Raw genomic sequence first — 17,935 nt, forward strand, 5'->3', positions numbered from 1 at the left:
AAAAAAATGGAACTGTTGACCAATAGGAGAAGGCTTGTTAGTTTAGGAGACAGCACTTTCACAGAAGCTGGATCTAGCTATGGAACTTGCTCCAGGAGAGAATGCTCATGGCCCTCACCACTTCCAGAACTAAATGCAAAACCTTTTTGGCTTAGTTTTTCCTCAGTAAGTTCTTCCTACATAGATCCTGATGGGGAGGGAGTGTTAAACTAATCAAGCTATTCATCAAGCTGGGAAGTAAGACTTATTTCTATTTTTAAATAGTTGAGTGGTATTCAGATTGTAAGGCAGTGGGTACCATTTAAGTACTTAAATTGGCCACCATGATGGCTGTATTAAAAGAACCTGAATAAAATAGCTTTCCTGCTGGTCACCTCAGTCTGCAATCCAATTTTGTGCATTCTGTAGTATGCTGTGCATTCTGGGATACATTTTGGTCCAGAATCCATGGTATTTGAATTGACTGTTGGATCTTATGTTTAGAATGTGCATGTTTACAAAAATGCTCTGAGACTTGTTTAAGAATGTATGCGTGCACAGTTAAACAGTCACATTCTTTTTTTCAACCCCACCATCATGAAGAAATTGAATACAAAACCCTTTACTAAAAGTGGTTTTATATGAAGTAAAATCAGGAAATTTAGTTATGGTTCTGACAACTGTTACTTGGTCAAGTTGTACATCTGTCTTTAAATTCAGTGTGTGTTTTGTAAATTTCTTGTGTTTTTAGAATTGCCCTTACAGTTTTGCTTGCCTCTAACTGGTTGAGTCCCACAAAACTGCAGCACTGGTTATTATGCTGTGCAAGAGTCTCTTAGACCTTATCTACACTTAAGAGTTTTATTGAGGTAACTATTTTAATTAAGAGTGTGGCTTTAAAAAACAAAAACAGAATAATTACACCAGGAAAAGCTCTAGTGTGCCTGAAGTTATACTGGTGTAAAGGAATAGCTACACCATATAAAGTGCCTGTATATTGGTTTAACAGTCCACACTATGGGTGTTGTACTGCTAAAACTGTATCTGTATAGTTACGGTGGTACAACTTTCTAGTGTAGATAAGCCCTTACTCTGCTGCCATGCATCTGTAGATCTATCAAGGGTCTCACATCTCACAATGACTCTCATATTTAATAGGTCTGTCATGCATCTTAGAGATAGACGTGTTCCACTACAGGATATCCTGTAGCCTAGTGGAATGTATCACAAGCCAGGAGACCAACTGCTGTTAATGTTTCGGCACACTTCACAACCCATATTAACCAAGATTTTATGTCCTATCAAAGGGGTGGTAATTATTATTATTAACACATTTTACATGTAAGATACCTGAAAAATTGCACAAGATCACATCAGGCAGAGCAGGAATAGAAATTCAGTCTCAAATATGACAAATCCACTTGGCCATGCTGACTTTCAGAAGGAATATGCCAAATGGTGAGGTATGACTCTACTCCCAACACCAGGAATCCGGTACTTAACATTCCAGTATTGTCGGAGAGATGTGTAACTACTGGAAAACTGTGTGACATGTTGTCTTCTAGAGGTTTGTCCATAGCTGAAATGGAAGAAATTTGTGCTGTGGCTTTTAAGGTCATGGGCTTACATCCTGCTGATGACCCATATTGGAGGTTGAGCTCTCCACCTACAAAACTTAAGATACTCCTGCAAATCCATGTAATAGGGAGAAAGGAGTCTAACCTGCTAAGTAGGGGACTCAGCTGTGCTTTGTTCTTCAGAGGCAGCAGCACCTTTCTTGTCCTTTCACCCTACCCTAGGGGGAGTCTTAAAGGGAGGCACTCAGTTTCCTGCTGTTCAGTTTTATAGAATAGCTTTACACAGGCAGACATGGAAAGCCACAGTCTTTTGGCTTCTTTAACCTTCATAACATGTCGGGATGGTTTCAACAGCAGCGCCCTCATTTCCCATACCAAGCACCCATTGGGTTGGCCATTTAAAATGTGTTGACCATTTAAAAGGAGGGGCTGCGGTTTTCGGGTGAACGTGCAGCACAAACCCAACTAAAACCCCACTCGCACACACCCAATTCTCTGGGATGATCGCTTCACCCTCCCCTCACCGCGTGGCTAACAGTGGGGATGATTTCTGTTCAGCCACAGGCAAACAGCCCAGCAGGAACGGCCTCTTCTGAATGTCCCCTTAATAAAATCCCCCTATTTCAACCAGGTGACTCTGGGAGTACATTCAGGAGAGCTTCACTGAGATGTCCCTGGAGGATTTCCGCTCCATCCCCATACTCGTTAACAGACTTTTCCAGTAGCTGTACTGGCCGCCAATGCATCCCAAGTCTTCAGGGCAAATTAATCATTAAACACACTTTCTTTTAAACCATATATTATATTTACAAAGGTACATTTACCAGAGGTCCCTTCTCCGCCTTCAAGGTCCAGGAGCCCACCTTGGGTGGGTTGGGAGGGTACTAGCTCCAGGGTGAAAAACAGTTCCTGGCTGTCAGGGAAAACGGTTTCTCTGCTTGCTTGCTGTGCGCTATCTTCAACGTCCTTCTGGCTCATCATCATCCTCATCCCCAAAATCCGCATCCCTGTTGTGTGAGAATTCATTGATGGAGTCCACACACAGGGTGGGGTAGTTGTAGGGGCACCCCCTAGAATGGCATGCAGCTCATCATAGAAGCGGCATGTCTGGGGCTCTGACCCGGAGCAGCCATTTGCCTCTCTGGTTCTTTGGTAGGCTTGCCTGAGCTCCTTAAGTTTCACGCGGCACTGCTGCGGGTCTCTGTTATAACCTCTGTCCTTCATGCCCTTGGAGATTTTTTTCAAATATTCCAGCATTTCGTCTTTTTGGAACAGAGTTCTGATAGCACGGATTCGTCTCCCCATACAGCGATCAGATCCAGTACCTCCCATTTGGTCCATGCTGGAACTCTTTTGCGATTCTGGGACACCATGGTCACCTGTGGTGATCAGCTCTGCATGGTCACCTTGCTGATCAGCGCGCCACGCTGGCCAAACAGGAAATGAAATTCAAAAGTTCGCGGGGCTTTTCCTGTCTCCCTGGCCAGTGCATCTGAGTTGAGAGTGCTGTCCAGAGCGGTCACAATGGAGCACTCTGGGATAGCTCCTGGAGGCCAATACCGTCAAATTGCATCCACACTACTCCAAATTAGACACAGCAAGGTCAGTGTCAATGCTAATCCCCTCGTCAGGGAGGAGTACAGAAATTGATTTTAAGAGCCCTTTAAGTCGACAAAAATGGCTTCGTTGTGTGGACGGGTGCAGGGTTAAATCAATGTAACGCTGCTAAATTGGACCTAAACTCGTAGTGTACACCAGGGCTCAGGGAGTTGGTAGGTAAGATCCAATGGGAACAGGGCCGGCTCCAGGCACCAGCCCACCAAGCTTGTGCTTGGGGCGGCGCGGTGCTCCGGCCGCCGGGGAGAGCGAAGCCCCGGCCGGGCTCGCTGCCCTCCCCCCAGTGCTCCGGCCGGTCCGGGAGAGCGGAACCCCGGCTGGACTCTCTGCCCTCCTCCCTGCGCTCTGGCCGCCGGGGAGAGCGGAGCCCCGGCGGGCGCTCTGGCCGCCGGGGAGAGCGGAGCCCCGGCGGGCGCTCTGGCCGCCGGGGAGAGCGGAGCCCCGGCTGGGCTCTCTGCCCTCCCCCCGGTGCTCCGGCCGGTTGGGGAGAGTGGCCTGTGGCCGGGCTCGGCGCCCTCCCCTGCCACACTGGGGGGGGGGGGGGGGGGGGGGCAGCGGGAGGCTTTTTTGCCTTGGGCGGCAAAAAAGCCAGAGCCGGCCCTGAATGGGAAGCAAGTCTAAGGGGATAAACAGTTAAGGAGAGTTGGCAGTTTTTCAAAGAGACCTTATTAAGGGCACAAGAGCAAACTATCCAACTGTGTAGGATAGGAAGTATGGCAAGAGACCACCCTGGGTTAACCAGGAAATCTTCAGTGATCTGAAACTCAGAGTTCTACAAAAAATGGAAAGTAGGTCAAATTACAAAGGATGAATATAAACAAATACTACAGGTATGTAGGGACAAAATTAGAAAGGCCAAGGCCCAATATGAGAATAAACTAGCTAGAGACAAAAAGTGTAACATGAAAACATTCTACAAATACATTAGAAGCAAGAGGAAGACCAAGGACAGGATAGGCCTGTTACTCAATGAGTGTGGGGGAGGGGAACAATAACAGAAAATGTGGAAATGGCAGAAGCCTTAAGTCTAAACTTACTAAATTATTAATATTAATATTTTAAAAATATTGTTTCGGGGGGCGGGGGGGGGTTGTTTGTTTTCACCAGAAAGGTTAGTAGCGATTGGGCATCTAACATAGTGAATGCCAGTGAAAATGAGATAGGATCAGAGGCTAAAATAGGGAAAGAGCAAGTTTAAAAATTACTTAGATAAGTTAGATGTCTTCAAGTCACTAGGGTCTGATGAAATACATCCTAGAATACTCAAGGAGCTGACTGAGGAGATAGCTGAGTCATTAGCAGTGATCTTCAAAAAGTCATGGAAGACGGGAGAGATTCCAGAGGACTGGAAAAGGGCAAATATAGTGCCCATCTATAAAAAGGGAAATAAGGACAACCCGGGGCATTAGACTAGTCAGCCTAACTTCAGTACCCAGTAAGATAATGGAGCAAATAATTAAGCAATCAGTTTGCAGAGACCTAGAAGATGATAAGGTGATAAGAAACAATCTGTGTGGATTTGTCAAGAACAAATAGTTTCAAACCAACCTAATGGCTTTCTTTGACATAACAAGCCTTGTGGATGGGGGGAAGCAGTAGATTTGGTATGTCTTGACTTTATTAAGGCTTTTGATACTGTCTCGCATGGCCTTCTCATAAACAAACTAAGAAAATACAACCTAGATGGAGCTACTATAAGGTGGGTGCATAACTGGTTGGAAAACCATTCCCAGACTAGTCATCAGTGGTTCAGAGTCATGCTGAAAGGTGCATATTGAGTGGGGTCCCGCAGGGATCAGTTCTGGGTCTGGTTCTGTTCAACATCTTCATCAATGATTCAGATAATGTCAGAGAGAGTACACTGATAAAGTTTGTGGATGATACCAAGCTAAAAGGGGTTGCAAGTGATTTCGAGGATAGGATTAAAATTCAAAATGATCTGGGAAAAGTGAAGAAATGGTTTGAAGTAAATAGGATGAAATTCAGTAAGGACAAATGAAAAGCGTTCCTTCCTAAATGGAATAATCAGTTGCACACGTACAAAATGGGAAATGACTGCCTAGGATGGAGTACTGCGGAAAGGGATCTGGGGGTCATAGTGGGACCACAAGCTAAATGAGTCAACAGTGTAACACTATTGCTAAAAAAGCAAACATCGTTCTGGGATGTATTAGCAGAGTTTTATAAGCAAGACACAAGAAATAATTCTTCCACTCTACTCCGTGCTGATTAGGCCTCAGCTGGAGTATTGTGTCCAGTTCTAGGTGCCACATTTCAGGAAAGATGTGGACAAATTGGAGAAAGTCCAGAGAAGAGCAACAAAAATTATTAAAGGTCTAGAAAACATCACCTATGAGGGAAGACTGAAAAACTGAGTTTGTTTAGTCTGGAGAAGAGAAGACTGAGAGGGGATGTAACAGTTTTCAAGTGCATAAAAGGATGTTACAAGGAGGAGGGAGAAAAATTGCTTTTTGTCCTATCCTCAGAGGTTAAAGAGAACAATGGGCTTAAATTGCAGCAACTGGTTTAGGTTGGACATTAGGAAAAACTTCCTAACTGTCAGGGTGGTTAAGCACTAGAAAAAAATGCCTAGGGAGGTTGTAGACTCTCCATCATTGTCTAGCCTGCTCTTAAAAATCTCCAAACACCTGTCAGGGATGGTCTAGATCAGTGGTTCTCAAACTGTGGGTAAGGACCCAAAGTGGGTCGTAGCCCCGTTTTAATGGGGTTACCAGGGCTGGCTTAGACTTGCTGGGGCCCGGGTCTGAAGCCTGAACTCCATTACGTGGGGCTGAAGCTGGAGGGCTTCAGCCCTGGGCAGTGGGGCTCAGGTTACAGGCCCCCTGCCTGGGGCTAAAGCCCTTGGGCTTTGCTCCCTCCCCCAGCCCAGGGTGATGGGGCTTGGGCGGGCTCAGGCTTCAGTCCCCCATCCTGGGGTTGTGTAGTAATTTTTGTTGTCAGAAGGGGGTTGCAGTGCAATGGCGTTTGAGAACCCCTGGTCTAGGATAATAATTAGTCCTGTCATGAGTGCGGGGGAGTGGACTTAGATGACCTCTCACGATTCCTTCCAGTCCTATGATTCTGTGTCATAATCTGAGAGGGGAAACTCCCTTCCCCATTATGGTCTGAAAGGGTAGAGATAAAGGAAAGGGGAAGAGGCTCTCATTTCCTGCTCCTTTCTCCCTAAAGTCCCTGTTTGGAGTGGGGATGGGGCAGTGAAATTAAAGTTAAACACCATAGTAATACAAATTAAAATGCATTCCCAAGGGAGTTACAGTAAATAGTAGACATAAATTTTAATTTCTTAATTTCTGTTAATGCAAAAATGCATAATGTACATTTTTGTACTTGACTCTAATTTGCCAAAAAAATTTATAGTAGAAAATCACAGGACTTTCCACAAGCTACTCTACTGACGCACCAAGGAACTGATATGACCTATTGTAAATAGAAGTATTTATCTAGCAGACTGAGTACCTAGATGTAATTATTACGCTTTTTGGTTATCCTCTTTCCACACAATAAGAGCTTTACAGCATTTGTCACATTATTCTAATCCCACATTTTGTAGTGTAATAGAATTACTACCAAAATAATGTTGAAACTAGATACTTTAAAATACATTTGGATTGAACTTTGTGAAATCAAGGGTGAAGATATTAGAGGACAATGGTGAGCTGCATTCCTTTCTGTAATAATTCTTCCATGTTAGCCATATGCAATCTCGTTAAACACAGCTCACATCTTCTAAAAAGAATGGTTCAACCAGATAAAGATGGACTATAGAACCTTGTTAAAAAGAGGGTCATCTGTTTAAACAGTCAACTAAACAAATTGACACATTGCTCTAATATGGTTGTTTTTCAAGATGGCCCAACTTTCTGAGGTTGAATAACTATTTTTACATGTGAAAAGTGTTGGATTGATTTTTATTTTTTCTAGAAAATTAATAGATCACTCTGTAATCCAATCAGTCATGGCTGGAACGAATCTAAAATTAGCAGTTAGATAAGATCCAGCCACAATTGATAGGATTACATAGTGATTTCAAGTACTATATGAATATTTAAGACTCAAAATTCTTAGGAAAAACTATTTTAATTGCAGAAAAAACAGACAAATTGTTTACACTAGTCATAATTTGAGTGGGATGGAGACTTGAAAATTAAGGCTTGTAATGGAAGTCTGGATGCAGTCTTAACTTTAGAGTCAATATTGTGTCTCTAACATGGTCTCCAACCTCCACTTAATCTAGATAACAGCCAACTGATTTCCCAGAGCGGAATTGTTTATGGTGGCATAAGGGGTACTGCTGCCTACTGTGATTTAAAAAGTGGAGCGATTGGGGCAAGTGGGAATTTAAACTACATATTGGCAAAAATAATTCCAAAGAGGGAGAGGTCTCTCGAACAGGAAAGTGGAAGCACCATCAACTAGTCATTCAAAACTGAGTTGAAAAAAGCATTTAGGAACATACTTGACAATCCAGCAATGAAACGGAGTATAGTAGTCTCTTCGCAGTCCACAAGTCTAGTGGAGAGTGAAAAGCTGAAAGAAGAAAAAATAGCAAAATAAATGGTTAAGCATAGAGTGGAGAGTGTATTTCTGCATTTCTTTTGGTTGCCAGTCTTAATTAAAGTTGGTTAATTAGACAAGTAGGTGAAAAAAAAACTTGTTCCCATTAAGTTTTACATGTGCTCTTCCACTGAATACCTGTTCCTGTGTTTCAGATTTCGGTGTGGTTGAGAGAAGTGGAAAATGACATTCCCTGCATGCAACCTGTAGGGAGTGAAGGGGGCGGGGGCATATGAAATTAGGGGCCCAGACTTCTCTTTCTACTGCACCAATTCTAGCTTTAGACACTTCAAGGGTGTAAGGAACTGCATTCTTGACATTGTTTTTAATCCAAGTTAAAGATGATGATATCTGTAGCAGGGTAAACCAGAACCCCAGAAGTCAGGTCTTGGCAAGTCAAGGAAGGAGAGAGATTTGAGAAAATGTTAAAAAAACAAAGTTAAAAAAAGTATTTAACTTATTTAATATTAATTAATATTTTTTAAATTTTTCTTTTTTCAAGAAATGTACAAAAGCTATGCAGTGCAAAGAGCACTCAAATTAATAATTACATACACTAAGACAAAGGAATGCAGACATTATGTTATCTATTGCTGTCAACTTCTAGCTTCTGTTTTCTGATACAGGAAATGTCTGGCTTCTAAAGATGAATGTGTATTAGTTACAAATGTCATCTATAAAATATAGGTTTTAGTAATGACAGAACATAACCCACTTACATGCAATTCATCCACGTAACACCAAACTTGGTACCTGTAATTTTTTTTTTACTGTGTATTGGTTAATGGATTGGGATTTTAAACCAAGATTCTGCAAATAGATCATCTTTGTGTACCACTGTATCTGTGCAGAGCCCCATTGATGTAACTGAAGAAGAACTTAGAGGGATCCATGTGTAGGTTCTAGCCCTTACTAATTAGTACTGTAGTGATTTTAGTCCACCTTTTAATATTTATTTTATATATATATATATAAACAAGAGAACTTTACTGTTAAATATTTAAGGTGCCTGATAAGTAGCTTGTCAGTTGTCATCAAAATGATCAATTTCTCTCAAGAAGCTCAGAAATCCTCATTTTAAACTAGAAACTCCCCTATATATTTTTAATTCATAACTTATGCATGGATGTAAAAGCTTATGAGAAATTCATATAGTATCTAAGTACTGTTGCTGTCTAAATACACAAGCATGGCTCACATAAGAAGAGTATATAAACACCTATGTGTATTGGCGGGAATAATATGAAAGCATTGATTCCGTTCTTTAACAAAATCATTAGTCACTTGCAGAAACCCTTCAGTTGTGTTCATCTTTAGATGTTGTTGCATGTTTCTTTTACACCTCAGCTCAATATATATAATTTTTTTGTTTTTTGGTGAAGCCTTGCAGTGAGAGAGTTTCTTTGTTTGGATGATCCACCAGGTCCATTTGATAGCCTAGAAGAGAGCAGGGTAAGTGCTATATAACATCATGTGACAAGAACAAATAGTAAATATAGAACAATAATCATGTTTGTTTTTAGAATATTATAAAATATTGGTGGAATAGAGCAGAATGTTACAACTAAGATCTTTGTTTCCCATATGGCATTGTTCCTGTGTAGCTAAGGTAGACTTTCATTCATTCATAATCAGAAAGTAGTAAATGCTTATGCTTAATTCTAAAACTGACCAACCATTTTTGAATGATCTGGGTCCATTAATAATCTTTTGTCCTCTTCTATTGATACAATGATCCCTAAATGTACTTTGTCCCCAGGGGTTGCTACAGTATACTAGTTGTTGGCACACGTGAAGTGGGTAAGAAGACAGCTAGAGTGTTAGTGGCAAAGGTCTAGTTTAGAGTATGACAAACTACAGGATAAAGTTACTGAAATTGTATGTCATAGTTGTACAAGTTAGTTTTCTGGCTTCACAGTAGCATCAGCACAGTCCCAATCAGCAGGAATATTCCAGGTGGTGAACAAATGGTTAATCCAGGCCATTTACATTTAGTAAAAGAATCTCATGTTTCTCACATTGAGTTACTTTGCAGATAAAATAACTCTGATTCAGACTGAGCTGTCTGTTGTGGCAGCAGTCTTCCCTTGCTTGAATTTCGGTTCAGTGAAAACTTCAGCAATGCTTTTTGCAGGGAGCACATTACCTTGATGCATTGTAATTTATGCTGTCTGATTGTTTCTGGATGCAGTCTGACGTGATGGTTGAGACCTATAAAGCCATAAACAAATTGAGGCATGGCTGTCCAAAGCTATGTCTGCATTGGGGAATTTTAAAAGAATCTCACTGGTTCAACTGAACTCATATTAATGCTGGTGGAAGCTAGAATGTAGATGCAGCTCCTTCAGCCAGACCCATTTTTACCACCGAAGAAACTTGGAACCCAACTTCTGACCATCTCTCTCTGGGCACATTATTGTGTACATCTGCAAGGATTCAGTGTATCATTTTGTATAGTATACACTTTCATTTAGAAGATGGCGAAATCAGTTTTCGTGTTAACCATTTCATCGTAAACTCTGAGGTAAAAACAAACCATTTTTAATAATGCAAACTAATTGAATGACTAGTTCACGCTCATTAAACAAGCGTTCTGTTCATAGCGATAATGATCATAGACATATTTTCCTGATAGGTATCTCAAGCTTAGATTCTATTAGCGCTAATCCATCTCCCTGCCAGCCTAAGAACTTGCATAGTACACTTACTAATGTTTAGTCCCATGCAGATTTCAATAATTTCTTTGGGCAGCAGGGTTTAGTGGAAATCTTTATTGGAAATCCATATTCCAGGATTATTTTTGTAAAAAATAAGTACCCATTTAGCACAATTAACAGCTGCTTTATGGAATCTTAATTCAGTCTGTACATTTTTCTTTCTTTGTGGACTATTTATGACAAACATTTAGGTGCATTAATCTAGCTGTTCATACACTTTTGTAAGAAATTTGTATAAATGTTTTACACTATTTGTACATATATAATGACCAATCTCTAAACCCTAAATACTCTGACCTTCTGCAAAATACAACAGAATCCACATAAATGGCTTCCTGAAATGGAACGCCTGATTAATTGGAGTCATTGTTAAGGGTTCACTGAAAATGTTCACTGTGAAGGTTTCATTGGGTGCTGTGTGTTTTCTGGAAGACTATTCCTGCTGTGAACTTGTGTGAACAAAACTCATGCTAAACTGACTATTTGTTTCTAATGGCCTAGGTAAATTAAGGTGAATTTACTATACCATAGGCAATAAGATGAATTAACTTTTAAACCATGAAGTAATATAAAATCAGATATCTTTTAATGTATAGAAATGTCTCTGAATTGGGGATACATTGTGTTTTGTTTCAAATCTATATAATTGTAAATATTACCACCAATTTCATTAATTGTTATTCAGCGATGGATTTGTTGAAGCAAAATACAGTATCTTTCCAAAACATATTTTTACAGGTGACTTTTAGACCTCTGAAAAACAATAGAAGTGCTGACACTATCTTAACTGTAGCATACAGGTAACTTCACTAATATGAACCATATTACTTTTGACTTTAATAGGGCATAGCTCTGTCTAAAATATTCACATTTAATAAGTCCAGTGAATCAATGGTTAACTGCATGTAATATAAACCAAAAAGTTCACCTCTGAGTTGGATGGTTTCATTATTTAGTGAAGACACATACATTATTAAATCAGAAGTGCTCATTATTGGTGGCAGACTTACTGTTAACAGTAATAGAACAGTAGGCTAGATGCCAAGATTTATACCATATCCGGCACTAAATGGATATATAGCAGTTTACTTTAGCCTTACACATTAAAACTGGAGTGAGTTCACTGCGAAATTCAGTAGCGTATACATGCAAGGATTACCTTGCAGAATGGGGACCTACTTTGTCAATGCTGTACATTTATTTTGCAGTTGGTTAAATACATGTCAGTGGTGTGACATAGCAAAAGTATTTTAGTTGTGGTATGGTGTAATAAATGGTTCAAAGCCAAGTTGCATCTTTTTTTTAAAGACAAAAGTACAACTTTTAAAGCTCATTAGACCGCTCTTCAGGCGATCAATACAAAGAAAAGCAATTATAACCCTGTAACTATTGTATATTTTTAAAAGAAAAGCCGTAAACATAGTCCACTGTGGTGACAGGCAACTAACCTTGACATTTTCTTTTAGGCTTTTTGTGAAACTTTGGAGGAAACTAATTACCGTCTCCAAAAAGAACTTATTGAAAAACAAAGGGAAGTGGAATCATTGAAGAAATTATTAAGTGAAAAACAACTTCATATAGATACTATAGAGACAAGAATTAGGTATGTTGTGGCTTCAGTATTTTCAAAATTTCACAGACAGATATTAGTAGCTATCCAGATACATCAGTCAAGTGGCTGCGCTGAAGGCAGTGTTTTAAATAATGCTTTCTCATACATTGAGGGGCTAGCTAAGGAAATGTTCTGTTTGGTTTTTAAATCATTTTGCCAATCGTACTGGTCCACCTCCTCTAAGATCAGTGAGAACAAGTAAGAATGTTAAGTACAGTCTAAACTTTGTCTCTGCAGTCCTTGGTGTGTGGAATGCCTTCCTGAAGGTGAGAACAGTGGTATATTTGGCTTGCTTTAGAAGTTAAAGTTCCCCTATATTTGAAAGCCTTTGACATGGCAAAATGATTTTGATCTACTCTTGTGGTTTTCTCTCTTGTATTTCATGTGTGTTTATGGTTTTAACTTTGTTGCTCTGAGGTGCTTGGTGTGCTGCAGCAGATAGACAATTTGTGGTGCTGTTTCAAAGCTCTTTAAATCAAAGAAAAAGTGGCAGAGCTTCATAATAAAATTTTATTGTGCATATCTGCTAAAGTGTGCAGCAGACCCAGGGGAGATGATGTTGGAATATTGAGAGTTCTTCAGGACCTGCTGAATCTATCATTCTGGAATTTTTATTTGGAAAGGAATGAGTCCTCACAGCTATGTTAGAAGCTTTAAAAGCTCTAGGGATGTGTACTATGGCCTATACAAGTTCACTAAAACAATGAATATGGTGTTGGATGCATGACTTGAATTTAGTCATTAACACAATAAGAAAATAGTTTGAGGACTGCAGCTATTGCAAAAAAGATTAAGAAAACTCACAAACAAGCCACCAGTCACAATAAACAAAGATATAAATATTATTCTTTTTATAGCTTAAATTTCAACCAATCTTAAAATATACAGTATTAAGATTGTTTTCAAACAATTTTAAATGTTTCCCATCCAACTGCAGTTTCTTCTTTTCATAACACTCTACCTTGAAAACAGCTTTATCTTTTTTTTTTTTAAGGTAGGGGTAGGGATTGGAGGAGATGTTTGTATGGGTAGGAAAAGAATAAATTTGATTTGGAGAGAAGAGATGGAGGCAAGAATGAGAAGAAATTAATGAATAGTATGAAAAAACAAACAGCTTTGAACTTCATTCATGTTACAATTAAGTGCCAGATATATTTCCCAGATGGAATATGCTCTGGGGACAATCCATAGTCTCATGGCAAAATATCCATTTATAGCCAGGATCTGTAGTACAGGAACTTGCCACTGACCTAGTAACTTTTGTCCCATCATGCTTCAGGACAGACCTGCTACCTTTCTATGTTTCATTGCTAATGAAACACTATCCTACTTAGGCAAACTTGTGAGAAGATCTGTGTGTTTGTTATATCAACCAATACCACTTATTTTCCATCATTGGCAATTTTCTATGACCTGTGTTGTACAGGAGGTCAGACTAGATGATCTCAATGGTCCCTTCTGGCCTTGGAACCTATGAAGGAGAGCCTTAAAAAATATTGTCTAACATTCATCTGCATTTGCTGCTAATCTCTTACCCTGAAGTCACAGTCCTCTGAGGCATCAGAATCATTTTGCAATTTGAAGGACAGAGGCTTCAGGTGAGGAATAAGCAGCTGGAGCAGATGAGCTGCTCCAAAACATATATCCTGTGTAAACTGTGGAACTTTCTAATAATAAAAGAAACAAGAGGGGTAAGTAGAGGGAATGATAGTTGTTTCTAAATAAAATGTCCCATTTAAAATGAAGCATTAATGGCCCTTCAAGTGTTGATTCACTACTGAATGTTTTGCCATAAATATATTGGTTGTATTCTACATAAATGTCTCTCTTGAATTTGCTGTAGAGATTTGTCTTTAGGAAATGGGAAAACGCGCAGAATGTCAGGAGAAGAAAGCGAGTGCAGTGGCGAGGTGGAGTCTTCTGCAATAGAAGCAGATCAGGGCGCCTTGGGAGATGACAGCAGGTAAATGCAACTTTATTTTTTAACTTAAAATACATTAAGTACATGACTGCATAGACATACTACTCATCTTTTTGCGCAAAACTGTTTACTGCACAAGATTAGCAGCTGTAAACCGTGTTTGATATGGACCTTGGAGAAGAGGAGGAGGTAGACTTGCAGTGAGGAATAGTTACCTAGTTTTGCAAATGTTTTGCAGATGCCATGAAATTAATACAGAGCAACAAACTGGTTTCTGTATGACATACTTATTGATCTGTTGTTGCAGCTCTGATAAAGAGAATCATGAGACGTGCTGGAGTGGCTCATTGGCTGAAAACTCTGTACCAGAAATTGAAGTTGCTGAAGTAGCATATACTGCTGATGAAGAGGAATAAATTAACAGCAGCTGTCATTACCTTCAAAAGTTTCATAATGCTTGGGACAGACTATTTGTAGGTAAAAGCATGCAGTAGCTGTAAAGAATTTACAGCAAAGAGCAAGAATGCACACAGTTATTGTTTACATAAACAAATCCTTACAAATTATTCACATAGGAAATATACTCATTGCTGCTTTGATTCAGTTTTTATCCAGTCTTTATATATTTAATATATTATACAATCTAATTAGGGCTAAATTCAGCTATGCCTAGATTCTTAAGTACTGAACACAGAAGATCATGATGATTTGCTAGGGTAGTGACTAAAGCTACGTATATGTAGTCACCAATCACATGTGACGTGTTACGTATTGCATGTTGCTACAAATGTGATATATTTAATGTGTTCATCTGTTTGATGTTTGTTTGTTTTTCAAATTCTTATATAGCCGTAAATTAATGCTCATTGACGTAAAGATGAACACAACTTGGGTTTAATCAGACTATAGGAGTTACCATGTTTTTAAAGTTCTAAATGAAAATCATTTCTCTGGAATTTTAATGCAATAAAATAAGACTTGCAGTGACAAAAGAAAAGGATTTATGAAATGATGATCATTGGACATTTTAATAAAACAAACTTGTTGTTGCTGAAAGGAGTGAGCCATGGAAACCCAACACATGGTGTATGTTCATCACATTATAGCATGTTGCAATAATTCATTTAGTTCAGTAATGCATCTTTAAAATCCCACACCTTTGTGTCACACCCACTTAATGATAAAATCAGTGATGTTGCCTTTTATCCAGAACACTACCTCTTACCTTCTTGCTAATGCATACATACTTTGGTTTTTTTAAAAACCAATCTAGATTATATGTAGATGACTGAATGACTTGTAAAAATAAAAAAAAGCCATATTTTTTCTTCACATTCATAATTAGGTTGAATCTAGTTGCAATGTATTTTTGTTTCAATATATTGTACACATGAGAATATTGCTACAAAACATTCTATAGCCTATTTTTCAAAATGTATTAAGCCAAGTGATGCACTTTATAATAATTAAGACTCGTTTGTGCCAAGTTCAATTGGCTAATTTCTTTTGAGAAAGGGGAGTTGCAGGGAGGGAGAGGATTATGTTGTGCCTTTTTGTATTTTACTTGTTCATTACTACAGAAGTTTGCTATAGTACTGTGGGTCAGCTTTATGAAATCTTTCATACAGCTTGTTTCTGTTCTGTACATATTTACTGAAAGTGCCTTGTTTTCTTCTGCTCTTCTAGTGGGAAGAATGCTCTCCCTCCCCAGCCGTATCACTCACTCCTTAGTTTAATGCTGTTAATATGCAGTGTCTGTGTGCTGGAGTTTTCAAAGCTAACTTTGTATTTCAGGCTGTATATATAATCTTTATGCAGAACTGTATGAACCCTTCTGAGTAAATAAAACTACAGACATCACATCAACTTTCTTTATCTGTTGGTAGAAAGATTTTCAGTACCTGGTGAGAGAAAAATATAAAAATGTTTGAAAGACACATCTGCAGTGTCTCATTTATGTCATACAGTTGTTCAACTTTTAGTCTAAACTGTCATTTTTGTACCAAAATTTAATGTCTGCATGAAAATGTAGGAATGCTGCACAACATATCAGGAAACGTACTGTACTTCTACTGAAGGTAAAATAAAAAGTGATTTAACAGTTTGAATATCCTCCTGGGATAGCCTTTAAGGCATCCAGAGAATTCAATACAATTACTGACTTCCGGTACAATTTATAGTTACATCTCTTTTTTTGATAACTTGTCATCAAATCCCAGCAATCACTTACATGTTTTAAAAAACAGGTCTGAACTAAATGTACTAAAATAGTATTGGTTTTCGGATTACAAATGTTTTAAAAAAAAAAAAAAAAAACCTTGAAAGAATTTCGCTGATCATTTAGACAACTCTATTTTAAAATTCTCCACCTATGTTAATTTTCTGTCTGCCTTTACTCATTTAATGAATATAAGCCTAAATACAAACATTTTACAAAGCAATTAAATGGGAGGGTCCAGAGTTGGGGGGGGAGATTTTGTTTTGCCCTGCTCTCTGTAAAGATTGTAGTACAGTAGAACACCAGAGTTACGAACTGACCAGTCAGCCACACACACCTCATCTGGAATCAGAAGTACTCAGCAGCAGCAGAGACAAAAAAAAAAAAGGGGGGGGGGGCAATTACAGTTCAGTACTGTGTTAAACTATTAACAAAAATTAAGGGAAAGTTTATAAAAAAAAAAAAAAAAAAGATTTGACAAGGCAAGGAAACAGTTTGTGCTTGTTTCATTTAAATTAAGATGGTTAAAAGCGGCATTTTTCTTCTGCCTAGTAAAGTTTCAAAGCTGTATTAAGCCAATGTTCGGTTGTAACTTGAAAGAACAACTGTAACGTTTTGTTCAGTGTTATGAACAACCTCCATTCCCGAGGTGTTTGTAACTCTGAGGCTCCACTATATGCCTCTGTTCTTATAAACTGGGCTTTAATTGCCATATTTTGTGTGCAGCCTCTATTTCCTTTGAGCACACTTCCAGTTGGTACCTCTCAGATACTTATGTGGATTGACACAGTGGGTTTTTAAATCAATTATTCATACAGTGCCTTTGAAATGTACTGACTAAGGCTTCCCTGTAATAGTCAGACCCGGCTAAACAAAAAATGCAGTTTTGTGTGGCAAATACTTAGTATCACCTCATGTAAATAGCGTACAGTAGGGGACTTCAGTGTAGTTACACCACTGATGGAAATACAAAAGTAATTCCTTTTCGAGTTGTGCAACACAATGTCATCTTGAACATCACCATTAGCTAGTTTTTATACCTATTTGTTTCTCTAAAATTCACTTTTTGGGGGGGGGGGGGGAAGGTTCTTTGCAAGCTCAAATACCCTTCAATACCCTTATTTTAAACATTCTGATTCTAATACAACAAAAACCAGCTGGCAGTGGTTCCATTCATAAGGACTGAAGTGTGGATTTTTTTTGTTTTGTGCTCTCAACAATGGATGCAGCACGCAAATTGAAATCAGAGCAGAGTCAACTAATTAGATGGATTACAACCCAATAATGCCCTTGTCTCTGTTCTGCCAGAGTTGATACACTGTATCATCTACTCCAACCTGCAGGTTGTTTTCTATTAACATTGCCTAGCCCATATTGCTCCCAGAACTAATATTCTTCCTTTCTGCATTAGTGCCTAACTACTCTTTCCTACCTCAACCACCTCATGCTTAGTTAGTGAGTCTTGCTTTTAGTTCTGACTATTTCTCACCTTTAGCCATAACAAGTTAGAAATAAAAATCCATCTTCTAAAGTATTGCAATCCCTCCCAGTTTTGCATCTCTCTAATTTGATTAGTGTACTCTAATGCGCGTTCTAAAATAAATGAATGAAAACACTGAACAGTACTGAACCAAGAATGGATCCCTCTGTAACTCCACTTTGTGCCTATCCCACTTTGACAATGAACCATTAATTACTATGAGCAAAAATACTCCTTTG

General features: G+C 38.9%; 1 protein-coding gene across 3 annotated transcripts in view; it reads left to right on the forward strand.

Moving 5' to 3' along the window:
* The window catches only part of SNX16 (sorting nexin 16), a 35,907-nt gene extending 19,805 nt beyond the window's left edge, over positions 1 to 16,102 (forward strand). For all 3 annotated transcript variants that reach the window (XM_054019961.1, XM_054019962.1, XM_054019963.1), the window contains exons 5-8: positions 9,131 to 9,200; positions 11,932 to 12,068; positions 13,921 to 14,040; positions 14,306 to 16,102. In XM_054019961.1, the coding sequence (XP_053875936.1) occupies positions 9,131 to 9,200; positions 11,932 to 12,068; positions 13,921 to 14,040; positions 14,306 to 14,414 (436 nt within the window). In that variant the 3' untranslated portion in view covers positions 14,415 to 16,102. The remainder of the gene's footprint in view (positions 1 to 9,130; positions 9,201 to 11,931; positions 12,069 to 13,920; positions 14,041 to 14,305) is intronic.
* Positions 16,103 to 17,935: the final 1,833 nt, after the last annotated feature.

The sequence above is a fragment of the Malaclemys terrapin genome, chromosome 2, assembly GCF_027887155.1.
Source record: "Malaclemys terrapin pileata isolate rMalTer1 chromosome 2, rMalTer1.hap1, whole genome shotgun sequence".
In the NCBI taxonomy this organism is placed as follows: Eukaryota; Metazoa; Chordata; order Testudines; family Emydidae; genus Malaclemys; species Malaclemys terrapin.